This window comes from Bombus impatiens, unplaced genomic scaffold (assembly GCF_000188095.3).
Source record: "Bombus impatiens unplaced genomic scaffold, BIMP_2.2 scf_0019, whole genome shotgun sequence".
Lineage (NCBI taxonomy): Eukaryota > Metazoa > Arthropoda > Insecta > Hymenoptera > Apidae > Bombus > Bombus impatiens.
The window spans coordinates 1,664,663-1,681,901 of NT_176438.1; the positions used below are offsets into that span (position 1 = coordinate 1,664,663).

Sequence of the window (17,239 nt, forward strand, 5' to 3'; positions counted from 1 at the left end):
GGAGCTTGCATCGTTGCAGCGTTGCAGTTGTCCGCCATTGCTAGGGAGTTAACTTGAATACTAGGCTAGGCGAAGATCTCGGTGCTTACCGCGTGCCCCCCCCTCTCCCTTGCATCGTGGAAAAAACTATTTAGTGATTTCGTGTTACGATTTTGGGTATTTTGAGATCCGGGCGATTTCGAATCGGTCTTCGTTCGGAAGGAATGGAGAAGAGACAACCGACAATGATTACGACCAGTGAGGCGAGCTTACACGCTAATCTACTAACCACGACGGGCCAGCGTCTTACTCCAACAGGCAAAATCAGCCATGCCAAGACGCGTGTCTACACGCAACGGTACCGTAAAGAATGGGAACAAATGCCCGATTTTAAAGGTACTTTTTGTTATTGTTTATTGCTTATTTTGAAATAGCACGTTATCGGCTAAAACGAATACGTTTCTTCAACACTTCAACACATATTCTAACGTATTGTGCTACGGTGAATATCTTCATATGTATTTAATAATCGTAGCTCCGTCGGTTCGTCACAGTATTAAGCAATGATGTTTTTGATTAGTAGCGGTTAATTATTTTTAGAGGAAATCATTGTCACGTGCAATAGTACAATCAACTTTGTTTCCTTTGAATTTCATCAGCGGTAGATACTTATTACGATTTATAACATCTTCAATTCGCCACAATATTCTTCTTGTATCTTATTTTCTTATTATAGTATACTTAGAAGTGTATATAACTATCGTGTATCACTATTTCGAATTACGCATTATCAATCTTTGTAAAATTTAAATATAATCGTTTATATATATATAGCATAGCTGGTCAAATTCATCCATACTTAAATAACTCTCACTTGACGCAAGATTTTTTTGTAGAAATGGGAAAATTCAATGTGTTACGTACGCGACACATGACTGTAGTCCATTCAACGAGTCGAATCAATCGAGATAAATAAAACCACGTGATCAAACTCTAGGGGAAACAGGGTCGGTTATACAATTTCAATATATTACAAAATAGAAAATTGCATTTCTAAACATTAATCTTGTAAGTCTTTTCCATGGTCGTATAAACAGACCTGGACACTCGCTAGGGGAAATTGCCCATTGAGTGAAGCCTAAAAAATCCACATAGCTGATAGAAGTAAGGGTCATTTTGCGCCCGATCATATAAACAAATCTAGTATAAGTATAATTGTAAAATTTCACTTTTGCGTATAAAAGTTATATACTCTTCTCAATAAATATTTCATTTATAATAGCATTTATTATTTAAGAGAATATTTTTAATATTTTTTTAATAATAATCTCTTTCAACATAAAATTTCTTGCTTATACGTATTTCCTTACTACTATTGTATTAGAGGTTATTACTAAACTTATAATTTTTTATCTTTCTTAATTTAAGAAATATGTAACATTTCATTTTACTGCTTTTATTGTCTGGGTTTATTATGATTGTTTCAATAATAAAAGAATACCTACCTAGTCAATTTTAATTATTCAAAATAAACCGTAATTCCTCGCGCATACACGAAACGCACCTAGCTAGCTCTGTCGACCATGTTGATTTTTTAGCGGATAGATGCTTTTGTCTATGCTTTCGATATAGTATAAGATATAGTAGAAAAAAAACTGTCACATCCTCTCCGCATATTTAAATTTCATATCTTTCCTTTAGTTTCTGGAATATTTTTTAGCGAAACTTTATTTTCTTTTAGAAAAATTCAGATCTCTATAATTTTTATATTAAGATATATTGGATACATCAATCTATATAAAACACAATACAAAATAAACAGTGCTTTGATTGTGTATTCTGCAAGATATACAATCCTTTTTGCTACTTTCTAATTCTTTCAGATATCGCTAATTGGAAAAAGCAAGTGAAATTATGAGTTCAAATAGAAAGAACGTTATATGAAATATCTATAAGAAAGAACTAAAGAGTAACAGTGTCGAAAGAGTTCTTACAGAGATAGTAAAAATAACTGCCTCTACCAGGAGTTACCTACCACAGAAGTTTCTGAAATAAGAATTGAATGATTATATTACCCAATTTTAAGAAGACTACATTTCATAATGTACTAAAAGATGAAATTTAAATGTATACAAATTGACCACGATAGTTTTCTACATGATACAGAAGACTTAAGAGTAGTAGCTATATAAATGTACAAGAAAGTGATTTTTCATTTTATAATATATCGAGATTATAAATGCGACGAGACTGTTTTCACTAGAATGTGTTTATGTAGTTATATTTACCTTGATTGACTCGATTCGTTGAGCGAAGCATAGCGTTAATAAGTTACCAGTAAAAGTATTACCAAGTCAGTCTTCGATTCGATGTTACCATACAGTTAAAATGTGTTTAGTAACACGATATATTCGGCAGAATGTTTCGTAGCCTTTCGAAAGAGAGAACAGTGCGCTTAAAATAACAAACAAAGAAATATTTAACATGATATTTTACCATAGGATGGTTGACGTCCGTGCCGTTCCAATCAACACGAGCTTATTGTCTGTATTGCAAGAAAAATCTCCATGCGCACCGACTTTCTTTGTTAAAACATACATGTACGATGAAGCATCAACGATCAGCTTTGTCACACGAAGCGGAAGAAAAAAAGAAGGCTGCAGCTCGAAAGGCGAACGCGGTAGAAGAGGTCGAAATAGAAGAAGTCGAGGAAATTGAGGTTTATATTCGTCCCATTTGTAATTAGCTTTATACTGCTTGAATAAATTAGATAAAATTAAATTATGTTCATGTGATAAAGGGATACATTACGGTAAGCAATATTAAACAAATTGATTGAAGCATTTTTTTATTAGGCTATTGAACACACTCAAACTGAAATAGAAGAAAATGAAGATGAGGTGGAATATGTTGTTGAGAGATTAGAAACGGATGATGAGCTGGATGAAGCTCAGATTAAAGATCCAATCGAAGATGTTGGTGCTGAAGCTGAGGATGAAGAAGATGAGGAAGAAGATGATGTAGAAGATATGCAGTTGCAGATGCCTTCTGATGAAGAAGATGTTAAGCATTCGATAAAAAAGATTAAAATAGGGAGGGTGGTGAGTGATTCCTTTATTTGTATGGAATAAATGTTTTATAAATTAAATTCATGAATATTTCACATTATTGTAATTTAATTACATTAATTTAGGAGAACTGCGAGGATTCCTTGACAGAAGCTATGGATCATATGCAGAGTGAATATTTGGAAGAAAGTGATAATCAAGAAACTGTACAAATGGAAATAGTTGTAGAATCAGAAGATCAAAGTAATTCAGATATGCAAGTCGTATCGATTCTTCCTGATACTGAAGATTCTAGTAAAGAATCATCAAAGGAATCACGCGAAAATGGAAGAGCAATTCGACGAGGCGATAGTAAATTAGATAGAAAATCTGCAAAATTATTGGTGAATGTATATAACAATATAAAAAATATACTATAAATGATATTATAACAAAAGGTCCAAATAAAATATAAATGATGTTTTAGCAAGATGAATGCAAACAACAAGGAGATTCGGGAATAATGGTGGCATGTCCGTTACCTATTTTAGGTACAGCTTATCAAATTAGTTCCTCGGTCGCACCTAGTACTAACACCATCGGTGTGCTTCAGCCAGTGAATACAATCCCCATTGCACCTGCGCAAAGTAAAACGATTACTTTGGCGACGGGTGGAAAAACTCTGACTTTGACAGGTGGTACATTCCAACCTGGTGCTCAGTATGTGCTGAGTAAATTAAAGGGTAAATTTCCTACGTTGGTAATGGCTGATAAAAAAACTACAATTGTAGCTAATCAAGCAGAGGATGCCGCGAAAGGTGCTCAGATAAACAAGGATCAGTTAGATGTAGCAAGTACTAGTTATCAAAATCCGAAAAGAGTATGTCGATTTTTGGTATTTGCAAATTAATGGCATTTCTTGCCTTATCAATATTTAAACACTATGGTTCTTCTAGCATGTACTTTTAAAAACCGTTAATAATCCAACAATTAAAAAGCCTTGCATTTCAACTCACGTTATTGACACTAGTAAAGGTTTACCAATTGGAGGTTTGCAAGTTAGCCTTTATAAGTTAATGGATGGGAGGTGGACTTTTTTAAATGAAAGGTATAATACTGAAATCAAATATTTTCTGCATTTATCACACCAGAATCTATTAATTCTACAATAAAGTACGCAAGATCTATTTTCCTTTGTTCCAGTAATACGAGCCCGAATGGTCGATGCGTAGATTTGGTGGATAACATGAAAGTTAATTTCACAGCTGGACGTTACAAGATTCACTTCGATGTTGATAAATATTTTACGCTAAGAAGGATAGAAACAATGTATCCGTTTATCGAGATTGTTTTTGATGTAAAAAACCCTGCTGGTCACTATCACATACCAGTGCTTCTGAGTCCATTTGGTTACACCACCTACCGTGGTTCCGAAAGATAAACTTTAATCAAGTCAGTACGTGTTTATCAAGTATTTTATTTCTTTGTAAAGAAATTAAATTTCGTAAAAATAAATACGTTTTACGATTTAACGTGCAGATTAGGATTAATACGCAACAAACGTATTTTTATTATGGCTTATGTGGTTGGTCATGTGGCGGTCTCAACAGCAAATACCACCACTCGACACTAACTAGTGTCGGACGACGGCAGCGCAGTGGTTAGCGCCTTAGGTTACGAACGTTCGGGACCCGGGTTCGAATTCCGGCGACCGGAGTTCCGATTTCTCTTCCACGCATCTAAATTAGAAGAAAAACCGAGTAGTACCCCAGCAGCGACATCTACAACCAGCAGCTGCGATCATCACGGACAACACGCACACCTCAAATTGATGGTGACCCCGACGTGATCCGACAGCGAAAAGAGGTGTGCGATCGTGATATCGCTATCCAAGACTTCGATCATCGCGAATCTAAGACCGGTGGCAATCTGGATCTACCGCTACGACGCACACGGAACGGCCTTTCCTTCGGCAAAACTTCGACGCCTCACCGCCGACCCACGCAAGCTGGTGACTGGTGGATAACACAAGACGATGACCAAGCCAGGAGTAATGTAGCCATTGCAAAGTTCACGGACATCACCACCAGCACGTCATAAAAAGAGGAAGAGGGGCCCTACGACTGTACGGGGAAACGCTCCGCGCCGTACCGGCAGGTATCCATCGCCACATCGAAGACAACGTACAACATCTGCACGGGCTTGACAACAATCGGCTGACGCTTTACCACACTAGGAAGAAACGTTATCACTGGTAAAGGGGTACTGTGGCGGCACTCGACAACAAATACCGCCACTCGACATTATCTTCTACCCGACGACGGTAGCGCAGTGGTTACGAACGTTCGGAACCCGAGTTCGAATCTCGGCGCCCGGTAGTTCAATTTTTCTTCCATGGCACATAAATGAGAAGAAAGCAGCAATATCTTATAGCGATGTCTACATCAGCAGGAGCAGCAGCAAGCACTATCGTGATAACTACTTATTACACCTCAATCATGCAGAGGAAGTTAATAGGTGTATACGATGATAATAATAATGCCTCGTTAGATTTACGTTCATAGTGTACATGCGTTGTTAATTTACAGCTATTATTTCCGCATGCACCTAACATTTGTAATCTTGCATTCAACGGCGTAATGCGAATTAGAAGGGACAAAATTCATATTCTTTTATTTATATTTCTGTTAGTTGCATTTTATGAAAGAAATTATTAGTTGTATGTGTGTGTGCCCGCATTTGCTATACGTGAAGAGAATGTTATGAAAAAGTGGGAGGTGTATAATCATTGGTAGAATTGTTAAATTGTAATATCAACATTTGTGAAAAAATATATTTTATTTCTTAGTTTATAAAAGTTTGATATGTTCGAAAACGAATCAACTAGTTTGTCAACTATTTTGCGATTACTTGAATGGTAAATCGAGACCGGGACTACTAAACTGCCTTAATAAGAATACATTCATCGACAAGTTAGACAAATAAAGTTGGAGAAAGCATGCAATTACGATAACTGGATAAAACTTTTATACAAGAGATCACGATGTTGAAGAAATTGTACAAAATATATCTTTTATATTAATTATGATATTAATGTAATATATATAATTATAATGTATATAATTATATATATAATTATAATATAATGTATATAATTATAATATAATGTATATAATTATATATATATAATTATAATATTAATATTAATATATAGTATAATATTAATAACATAAATTTCCATAAATTATATTACAGGATAATGAGACAATTTTTTACTGAGATAATATTGGAGCATCGAAGATTTGTTAGTAATGTTTGATCGAAAAAAGTTCTGATGTTTCTCTATTGTGGCGGTAGGTAACTTCTGCCGATGCCTTTCGATGGTGGGTAGCCTTTAGATCCGTTCGGTTCCTGACCACCGCCATGTCCATTTTGGCCTCCTGATCCAGAAGTACGACCAGCCGGGGACAAACTGCCACTACTTGCGTCGCCGGTACCAAACTTGAAGCTGGCTCTATTTCCGTTTTCGTCAGCCTCATACCTTCAAACGCGTACGAAAGTAAGGATAAATATTGAAACGAAACAACAAAAACCCGCTACCAAAGAAAAATTGAGAAGTTGCCCCTCACTTGACAGAGATGGGAAGGCCTTCCGGGCTTTGGTAAGAGAAGCTCCCTTTTACAGTTCGCACTAGCTCACCGTCCACCAATTTCAGCATTTCCGTTTCTTCTTTTTGTACGTCGTCCACTGGCGCGTTTACGTTCAAATTCGGACGATTCCTAGCTTTATTATCCTCGAACGGCGTGTTTAAAGCCAGTCCGCCAGAACCACGAGCAAACAAAGGCGCCTTCTGATCGGGTGATAACTTTTCACCGGTGCAACGCCACGTGCCGAGAATCATTAGCCAGAGAATCTGGGATCAGAGAGGAACGATGTAAAATTCGATTAACGAGGACGGTTTTGGAAATGATTGGAATCATGAGATCAGCGTAACTCTTCACACACGTTACACAAATCACAGTGACATTCTCAGTTCTTTTCAGATGTGATTGTATTGTGTACGGTTTACAGGAATTAGCCGTTTTTCTCTTCGATATATAACAAATGGACGCTTACCCGAGGTGAACTCGACTTTCGTGTCGAACGATTCGTGATGACCTCTTGACCGATGGGAACGTATAGTAAAAGTACGACTCTCGATTTTACGATCTGTTATCTCTCCTAATACGTATTACGTATTATATGTGCACCCGTATAAAAAGACACTTTCTATTTAATACTTTCCCTCTTAATCGATTTGAATGTAATCTTTTTTATCGAATTTCGTTTATTCGCTTCGAAGGGAAAAATGAAAATCATAAATAGCCGGTGTATTATCCGCGACGCACGTAGATACGTGTTGCGCGGGAATCTCAGATACGCAAGGGGTTAGGATCTCAAATTTCAAATTACTTTACCATGGTTATATTGAATTGAGTCGAATTGAAAACATACCAGCGACTGAGGCACAATTTTCCGGGTGGTCATCATCACCATAGATTAATCACACTGATGACACTTTAAATGGCATCCCCCAAGGCACTCGCGATGATATTGCTGGATTTCAGAAGTCACTAACGTCTGTGCATCTTCGCTCTGTCCGCTTTTATATAGCCGCCACTAGCTCTATGCAAGGACGATGCTTTTTTCCCCCTCTGAGACTGTCGATTGTCGCAGGGAACCACAGGGATCACGAATCTCGTTCGCTCGTACGTCCTTTCAACCAGACTCAGTTTGGTACTCATATTTTTCTCTTCTCTATAACTTCTATTGCATCTCATTTAGAAATCTAAATCTCCTTCCTTTTCGATCATTCCTCATCAAACACCTCGCCTCTTAATTACGAACTGTTCTTCTATAGATTAGATCCTTTTTAAAGATCTTTCAATTCTTTAAATTCACTTCATCCAAAAGTACGCTGTCTTCGAAACGTGGAGCGTGATTTCAAGATTTTGTCCAGTTTCTTTTATGATTACGATATGGTTTGCAAACAACCAAGTGTCAACATTTTCATCGCTTAGCGACGATTAATTTAATATAATAAATAGATAAGTAAATACAAGGACGAAGTGGTATCAAAGGATGAGAAGAAACGGTGTTTACAAAGCGATACAAGTTACTTGGGAAATTAATCGACCCTCTAACAGTATTTCGAAACGTAAGCGCCTACTCGACAGGGTGGATGAAGTTTTACAATTTTTCTACGAGAGATTTGTTATCGAATGATGATAATGCATAGTTTCGAGGTAATAGAGGAATCCCACGGAAGGGACGCTTTGCATTGTAAATCTCTTAGGATACACGGATTGTTGCACGTTCTCGATGAATTGCTCGCATAAGACATATGCGGTCGCGCGTGAGACTCGCGTATTGGTTTGCGCTTATTTTCTCTCGATCGTGTGGGGACGCGGAGACGGCTGGATTTATCGTCATCCGTTTGCCACGCGATTCAAAGGCCAACGTCGTTACGATGGATGAGATTTCGCTCTTTTAAGGGCACGCGGGCAAACAATACGATCTCTGAACCGCTAATAGGATGCGTTTGCTCTTTTGTAGGTAGCAACAGAGTCGCGCTGACATTTTATCCTTTTATTCATTGGTCCTTTCGTACCGAACCCATCGCATTCCGTGTGCCCAGTAGTCAACAGTCGACACGACGTGATCATCATTCCGTTCTGTTCGCGACCGATCTCGATTCCGATCCTCGATCGAAGCAGTGCTAGGTTCAAAGATCGTCAGGTTTGCCCTGAATCTTCTCTCTCCTATCCTGCTCATAATCTACATTACTAGACACGTGGATCGCCATCTCGGTCTCGTTCTTCGAACTCGGATGAACGACAAATCGAACGATATCGAGGGAGGGTCATTGGCCTTTCGTAGTCGATCGCTGGCGAACGGCCAGGTTTCGATCGAGAACCCTGTTTGAAAGTACCCGGAGTTTTTCTAGACTCAACTTGGCTCATCTTATGTACCTCGAAGAGCGTCCCGATGGGACCTTCCGTTCTAATGCGCGACTCTGCACCAATCGTTCGTACCACGTAACGATTTCATAATCCAACAGCTGCTTTTCCTTTGAATGTACGAGAGAGAAAGGACTTTGTCGTTTGTAAATAAGATATACACGCGCGCATCCACGCGCTATCGCGTAATTCCGCGCACGTTATCGTATGAGAACAGATACCCACGCGCGTGTACTTTCTACGATACGACGGATTTATCTCCCGTGATTTACATCTGACTTTTCCCAGTGTTCTTTCATCTTCGAGATTCTTCGTATCTAACCTCTCGCCTGTTATCTCGCGCGTGTCCGATTAAAATGAGAAACGTAGCTAACGAAAGAACGATCAAATTCAATTTCGAGCAACCGTTCGATCGCCAACGGGATTCCAATGCTTTCGACTATTTCGTGCAACAACGTAAATAAAAACTCGCGTTTTTACCTACTGTACGATCTTTCATGTTGCGCCGTTAGATCGCTGAACTTGGCTGGATCGTCGCCTTACGTAAACGGACGAAGGCTAGAAACCATATACAGGAAGGGGCTCGCAGAGACGATATCCTTCACCCGTATTTTAATTCTATTCTCCCCGAGTAAAAGATGAAACATAGAAGTAGGGAATGAGTGATAGGTTTGCTGGGTTTTGATATCTCTAAAGATGTTTTTACTCCGTTTTCTTTTTGTTCTTTTTTTTTTTTTTCTTAACAAGACATTTAATATTCGCTCAGTATCTGTAAGCTCAGCAAAATCAACATTTTGCGTGGGAACAGACGTTAAGAATTTCGGTGGATTCCACTCGTTGGTAACGTCGCATCTTCTCGTGCAACTCGACGACTCGCTCAACTCACCTCGATCGATTCAAAATATTTCGCCAAAGAGATAACCTCGAAGTATACCGCTCGTCTGTAACCAGGCTATTCTTTTTAACATTTATAAAGTGCTATCGGCATAGGTTCAGAGTTTAAAAGAGGCTGACAGGATTTTCGATGAACGCATCCTCGAAATCACGTCGTATCAGGACGATAAAACTCTCGTGCTCGATATTAACCATGGACAACACAGACAGCTATTAACTTGACCCTCTATTACGTGGTAATACTCATTGAGATGTTTGGAATGATTCATGGCCGCGAGAATAAGATTGCTTTCAAGATATCACAGGCAGTGTTAAATTTAGATTTGCGTTGAAATTAAAGGTGATCTCGCTCTCTAACGTAAACAAGCGATCGTTGAAATGAAAGAATCGGTCCTCTGTCAACATGACTTCGAACGCGTGTTCGCTTTAGGCTCTGAATCTACCCTTATAGTACTTTTTACAAATTAAAAAGATGCCGTACGTTGAGACGCTAATCGAACAAACTTGTGTACGGCGCCTTACATCCTTTTTATTCTTGAACACGAATGTGTACGAATTACCGTTTGCTCGTTTGTATCACGTACATATGTATTTCTGTGAGCGCACACGCACCTACATTTTTGTTTAGTAAAATAATACCTTTAATCTTCGTTACTCAGCACCCTTCGTACCTCACTTTCTTCAGCATTACGTATAACTCGTATGATTGAACACCCGATTTCTCTCGATACAAAATATATTTAGGTACTCGATGAAACGCGCTAAGGCTTTCAGAGACCAAAACATTGCCGTACGCGATTCCAATCGACCGCGTCCTGTTGTCCCGTAACGGATATGCCCGTTGCTTCGCTCGGATCGCTCCAATTTCCGCCAGTTTTAACACCGAAATGTTTGTCAAATTAGCCTAATGTTCGTATAGAGTTGCTGTAGATATATATTATATAAAACGAGTATTAATAGTTTTGACGCGACACGAGCGTAAATCGGTGCGTTTAATCGTGCCAGATATCTCGGAGGAACTACCGGCACAAGAAAACCAAGCTTCGAGAGTTTCATCATCTTCCCGGTGGTGTTAACATGCCGTGTTTGTTCTTTCGCGACCGATCTTTCGAGGCTGATATTCGTTTTATCGGCGAGCATGTCTCGGAGCATAGAATCGAACGAATCGATAAGAAAATATTTGCATTTTGCGGATAATCGGTTGGTTGTGTGTCGAATCGCGCGAAATCCCTACACCCTGGACGCGTCAAGACCATTAACATTCAAAAGATTTCCAGTGTAAAGTTTGAATATCCACGTAGATTTGATATTATTAGCTTGAGAAACACGAATCGGAGCGAAATTCGCGGAAAGGTCCTCGGAATTGTTCAATGTTTCTCCACGTTTCGTGTGCGTGTGCGTGAGCGTGTACACGCAAGTGTGCAAACGCGTAAATATACATGTATGTTTGTTTTAGAGATATACACATAGTATTTAATACTCTTTCCGTTTAGATTTCCTTGCTGGTACGTCACTTTCGATTACAATCTGCGAGGACGCGAGTAAATTATTCAGGATCTTCTGTTACTTACAACTTTATATTACACGCTTTGCCATACATACAATGCAACGGCGTACAATGAACGAAAATAAAGGAAATCTTATTCCGCTGGTGTCGGTCTCGTTCTTTCTTTCGCTTCCTATTTCATCATCCTTCACCATAGGATCGCATATTTTTCATAAATATCTTTTGCTCGGACGATCTAGAAAAAATATGCGGATATGTGTATTAAAAAATACAGGCACTCGTGCAGACACACAGCCACGCACACACGTACAACCATTAACGCGAAACAAGCACCGCTCGACACAGGGCGGATCCTTGCGTTCTTTCTGTATCTGTATACGCAATGGTTGAAGAACCGAGCAGTTTTCCACGATCTGGCGTTTTCTCCCTGTTACATTATTATTAATACGCATAAAACCGATCAACGGTTTTCCTTCCAACGAACATTTTTAGCATATACGTTTCATAAACGTGCCTTTTACTCATTTTAAACGAGTGTCTTTTTAAATCTCTATACTTTCGGAAAGATTCGCCTTGTAAGATACACGTCATACACGTATACATGGTTAAATAAAATGAATGGAACGTAGCGGTGAAAGGACACATCGAAGTAAAAGTAAAACGCATAAAATGAAATAAATAATTTGTAACACGATCATCGAATCGAACAAGTCCCGAGAAAGAAATCGTTCATCCGTGCGCCCTATCGTCTACGAGTTACCGTAGCGTTCTCGACGCTTAATTAATTTGTGCCGCTGCAGCAATCGAGAAACTAGAGTTGGAGCGCGGAGAGCAAGCCACGTCGTCGTCGAATCCGTTCGTCCGCACCAACTCGAATGGAACGTAACGCGTTCTCGCACTCTTCGGATCGCCGACAATCACACTTTGTTTCAAAAAATATCGCGATATTTACACATTTCATGTTTGACGATCCTGAATAGTTACTCACGCGTTTAGACTGGCGAGCGCCAGCTCGCTTAATTACAGCTTTCTCTTTCGATAGGTTTGCGTTTCTTTGATGCGAGGTGTAGAAAAGAATGGCAACAGAATAGAGAAGAAAAGATCGGTGTGTGAAAGTAAAGCGGTTCGATAGACGATATCTTCTTCGCAATAAGAGAAAATACTACGCGTTCTCATGCTTAATCGCGAGAAAAGAAATACGGCCGGCTTGACGTTTCTCTTTTCATCGAGTTGCGTCGTCTCTTTCAACGATCATCGTACGTACAGTTTTCGATAGCGCACATTCTACGCGATGTTAAAAAATTTCGTAAAAGTTTTGCCTATAGAGATTCTGAGTTTTAGTAAAAACGAGAGTCTATGAATAATCTGTGATATTATATCGATGTCCAACGAAGTAATGGCGTTCTTTAAACTCAGTAACTTTGAAACATTCTGTGCAACTGCGACTTTTTCTTTCACGCTCGCGTCTCGCCATTTTCACGCGGCAACGCGCGAAAATATTCCCGAAATCACGATAATTTTGACAGTAATTAACCACAATAATAAAAGCATATAAGCTATACAACTACCATTTCTGTATCTACAATATAGTTTTATGTGTATGTATATATATATATATATATAATTTTTTTTTTATTTATTCTCTTCTTTTATATAGTCTGTTACTTTATAGACACTCCACTGTCTTTCTGAAAGGCTATCAAGAGGCTCGGTGCTTTTCTACGCTCGTTCAGGTATCTTCCTCAGTGTCGCGTCATGTCAATTCGCTCGGTATCATCGTTGTTTCAACCGGTATCGGGATTCTCTTCTCATTCGTATCGACAACCATCGCTCGCGTTCTCTGTACGAATCTTCGATCCTACGAGTAGATCGATTTCGACGATTGACACGACCGATTCTTATCCTCGTCGTAGAAAAATCGTCGATCTCGTTGCGGAAATAGGAATACGACGCGTTCACGCGATCGCACATTTGCCCTGCGTATCTCAGTTCCTCCGTATCTCCGTGAAACTCGTTTCTACGGTAGGATGCAACAGAAGAAATTGCATTGCAAGAAAATGTTTTCCACGGCACTCGTACAGCGACCATTTCGAAAAACGTGAACCGCAAAGTTATCGGCGACCAAGTCCCGATGCACCTTCAACGACGTTGAATCATCCGACTGCTGAGACATCCATGCGGTAGCTTGTATCCTTTCCATTACTGCAGAAGACAACATTTACATTTAGGCTTCTTCTTTAAGGTGACGTGTTCGACCTGCGAAGCGTCGCCTGGTCCCTGTGCCGTCATTCTGGCCACTTCGACGGTAGCTGCTCTCGATGCGACAACCTGCAAAACGTTTAATCACATCTCGTTACTCCGTATTCGAACGTCGTCGTGCATGATTTTTCTCGATGAAAAAATACGTTTACCGATGGGATTCCAGCCAGAAATCTGCTATGATAATATAATTCACCGTTAACGTTTCAGGTGACTGGCAACTTTTACGGAAACCACTCGTTTAACGGTTGAACAGTCGGCGGATTGCGTGACTATTCGACGACACGAAATGTTCGATTAAAAATGCTAATATATCGTTACCTTATCGTTGACAGATTGCTGGTTGTTGGCGGTTGCAGCTTTCATCGGTGTACCATGGGCGTTTCCATTTTCCTGGCCAGGCTTCGGCGACGAGTTGGCGTGTCGATTCGTCGAGTTCGCTGAGGATTTCAACAGGGGACTGGAACTGGAGTCGTGGTCAACGGTGGTCTGCGCATTGCTGGTAACAGCGTCGCACCCTGGCAACGGAGGAGCGGTTTGTCCAGGGGTCGGTGTGATGGGTTTTCCACCTTTTATCAATTCAACTATCTCGTCTGCTTCCCTCGAAAGATCGCCGTCTGGTCTGAACGGATTATCCCAACCACTGTCCGTACTGAAAATTCATTTTTTCCCATTAAATTTTTACCATCGTTCGTAGACGAGCGTACAATTCCATTAGACGCTAAATTATACCGAACGACCTCGCGCAGCTAATCGCTTTTACACTGGAAACATCTACCTTCGAGTTTCAATGGTTTGATACTCGTTTCAAGCTCGCCGATAACGACCAACTTAGGTGTGCACGTATTTTTGTTCGTTAGCCTTCTTATTTCGTGCTTGAAACGTAACCATAAATTAGGCTTAATTATAATTGCCACTCCTGGTTAGCCGTGACATTGACCACGATATCGTATTCCATCTAATTGCAGCCTATCTTCTTCCCCCTCTTTGGTGTGCACGTGTAACGAGTGCACACGCGATCATTCTCGCCAGCAGTTCGTCTAAGGTTCACGATTTTCATTCTATCAATTCGTTGTACTTTCCACATTTTTTATTTACTCGTTCAACGTTCCAAAGAAAATCGGACACAAATATCGGTGTATCTCGTTAAACAACGAAAATAAATCTTGCACGAGTTCGAAATATAATCGACAAAACGAGAGAATGCACGGTAAAGGATGAATAAAAGAGAATAAAAGGAGAGTATTCGTTCGGCAGGAAAAGTAACGTTAAATGGTTAGCGTTGGTAGGCTCGGCGGAACCGTTGGACCACAGCCAACGAGACTAATAATGTTCGATATTGCGAAACTAACAACGAGTGCCGACTCTCCCTCACTTTCCCTGCTGCGATTAATCTTCGCAGATTGCATTCCATCGCGTTTGTCCGCAGTTCCGCCATCGTGTACCGACAACAATGGGAGGAGCCGTGGGGATCCGCGCGGCGACAAACCGACCGCCTTTCACATCAACAGGGAACAAGGAAGCGATCGTGTTATTTAATATCGTTATCAAGAAGTTGATCAACGCGACAGGTAAACCAATGATCGACTACTGTAAATCCTCTTTGAGAGAGGAATCGTTTGTTGCACAAAGAAACTTTTTCTCTCAAGGACGTTGGTGTGCAAATTTCCATTTCAGAAAAATCTTCCTGCATATAATATACTCAGAGCTAGTAAATATGGTCGAGTGTGTCTTATTTAACCCTTTGCACTCGGAATTTTATTTCAATTTCGTTAGCAGCAGCTGCCAATGCTTTTAAGCGTTTTATTTGAAATTTGCTTGAACTAGAAAATAGGACAATTTAAATAAGTAAAGGAAGAAAGAAATTAAATACCAGTTTCTATTCACTCTATTGTCGTATTTTCTAATTTTTAAGTGTATGATATATCTTGAAAGAATTTCCAGGATGCAATGCCGCTTCTCTTTCGCGCGTTTCACAAGAAAACGCGCACGTGAAAGAATGTCTGAGAGAAAAACTGACGTCGAGTCACACTCGACATAGCAGTGCAAAGGGTTAAAGCGCGCCGTACGTATTTGCTCTGCACCGAGTGGCTGTAAATCGCGCGGCAAATACGAAACGGACGAACTTGGGAAAGGAACGGCGAATGGAAAATTTAAAATCGAGAGCTGCCACGAGTCAATGGATTACGAATTTATCTTCGATCTGTCGTTGCGGTATCGGCAACGACTGTATGCGCGTACGTATGCGTGTCAACGTACGTAATCGTAACGCGATGTACGCAAAAACGAAACAGTTTGCTTTTCGCGCTATTATCCTCTTCGACTCTCGATGGTCCACACGCCCGGTGGACTCCAACGAGTCTGAAAACTCGCGTCTTTCGTTCGATCGGTTTACGCGCGATAGTTCCGTTGGACGAGCGAGAGCTACTCCGGTCGGTTTGTTCCAATTGCGTAAATTTGAGGTGGAAAGGAGCGTGGGTGGAACGTGTTGGTCCGCAGCTCGTTCGCTTTTAAGCCGATTACCTTTCATTGCCATCCGTCTCCTTGGGCACCTTGATCACGTAATACACGTGGCCTCCGTGGGTGGTCGTCATTTTGCTCGCGCTCGCGAATCCACGTCGTTCGATATCAACATCGGAGATACGCGACGAGTTTACTCCGGTTTTCCGCGCTACTTCCCCGAACCAGGCACTTTATTACACCTGGACGTGGTAACGATCGCGATATCGACTCACGGAACTGTCCATTGTCGTTCTTCTCTCGATCGCTCTTCCTCTTCCTTCTCTATCTCTCTCTCTCTCTCTCTCTCTCTCTCCCCTCTGTCTCTTCTTTTAACCGAACTCGATCTCCTCGTCGCTCGTCGACGTTTCGCCTAGCGGTTCAAGCGCTTCCTCGACCCTGTCACCGAGAGAACTCTTCTGTGATTTCGCACGGACCAACTCGAACACCGGCGTAAGACTTTATTTTTAAGCGGATTCGTGGCGGGAGATGTTTGCAACTACCGCTCACTGTCTCTCTCGCACGCCCGCCCCTCCCACCAATCGAGCTTCCACCCCTCTCTTCAACTTCCCCTTTCTCTGTTTATCACGGAACGTCGACGCAACCCGTTATTTCAAGCCACGTCCGCGTTCGACGAAGTATCCTTCGATCTTTTCCAACGTGGCTTTCCAAGCCGAACCGCATCCTCGAGTTTTTTTAGACCGCGAGGAGGACGCTCGTTTTCGATATCGCGAACCGTTGGAATTCGATCTCGGAATAAACTCGGGGATGACTCGTCCTCTCGAGAACGGAACTCGAAACCAGAGCGTGTCACCGTACGCTACTTCGCATTTGCACGGACGAAAAGACGGTTCGCGAGAAGTCGGCGTTAGTTTGCACTCGGACGGCAAATAAAGCCGATGGAAAGCCGGCAGTTTGTTTCCACGTCGATCGTAACGAAACGCATAAGCTGTTCATCGATCCGCCTCGCTCGAAGCTGACCTATTTCCTCAAAGTCCTCGACCTATTTACTCCGATTCCCGTGCTGTCTGTCGCCGTCCACCCCCACCCGCCCC

At 40.8% G+C, this 17,239-nt stretch overlaps 3 protein-coding genes across 7 annotated transcripts in view; 1 reads left to right on the top strand and 2 right to left on the bottom strand.

Moving 5' to 3' along the window:
• Positions 1 to 38: 38 nt before the first annotated feature.
• Positions 39 to 5,998, top strand: LOC100745197. 4 transcript variants are annotated; one of them, XM_033318947.1, is made up of 9 exons: positions 39 to 375; positions 2,481 to 2,698; positions 2,835 to 3,080; positions 3,173 to 3,430; positions 3,514 to 3,906; positions 3,983 to 4,134; positions 4,230 to 4,478; positions 5,131 to 5,136; positions 5,292 to 5,998. In XM_033318947.1, the coding sequence occupies exons 1-7, from the start codon at positions 204 to 206 to the stop codon at positions 4,465 to 4,467; spliced, it is 1,677 nt and encodes a 558-aa protein (XP_033174838.1). In that variant the 5' UTR covers positions 39 to 203; the 3' UTR covers positions 4,468 to 4,478; positions 5,131 to 5,136; positions 5,292 to 5,998. The 4 variants fall into 4 exon arrangements, with proteins under 4 accessions (XP_033174838.1, XP_033174839.1, XP_012238393.1 ...); XM_033318948.1 differs by lacking the exons at positions 5,131 to 5,136; positions 5,292 to 5,998 and adding an exon at positions 4,566 to 4,587; XM_012382970.3 differs by lacking the exons at positions 5,131 to 5,136; positions 5,292 to 5,998 and having other exon boundaries at positions 3,514 to 3,721; positions 3,818 to 3,906; positions 4,230 to 4,574.
• On the bottom strand, positions 5,717 to 9,976 carry LOC100745322. Its single transcript, XM_033318963.1, has 3 exons — positions 7,521 to 9,976; positions 6,656 to 6,939; positions 5,717 to 6,567 (listed from the first exon to the last, which is right to left on the bottom strand). Exons 1-3 carry the CDS (start codon positions 7,560 to 7,562, stop codon positions 6,369 to 6,371), a joined length of 525 nt encoding a protein of 174 aa, XP_033174854.1. The 5' UTR covers positions 7,563 to 9,976; the 3' UTR covers positions 5,717 to 6,368.
• A 1,874-nt stretch (positions 9,977 to 11,850) lies between these two features.
• Positions 11,851 to 17,239, bottom strand: part of LOC100745443 — a 41,317-nt gene continuing 35,928 nt past the window's right edge. The window contains exons 2-3 of one of the 2 annotated variants that reach the window (XM_033318952.1): positions 14,007 to 14,337; positions 11,851 to 13,754 (exon numbers count right to left, since the gene is read on the bottom strand). In XM_033318952.1, coding sequence (XP_033174843.1) covers positions 13,626 to 13,754; positions 14,007 to 14,337 — 460 coding nt within the window. In that variant the 3' untranslated portion in view covers positions 11,851 to 13,625. Of the gene's footprint in view, positions 13,755 to 14,006; positions 14,338 to 17,239 lie in introns of those variants that run through there. The other variant, XM_033318951.1, reaches the window with a different exon arrangement.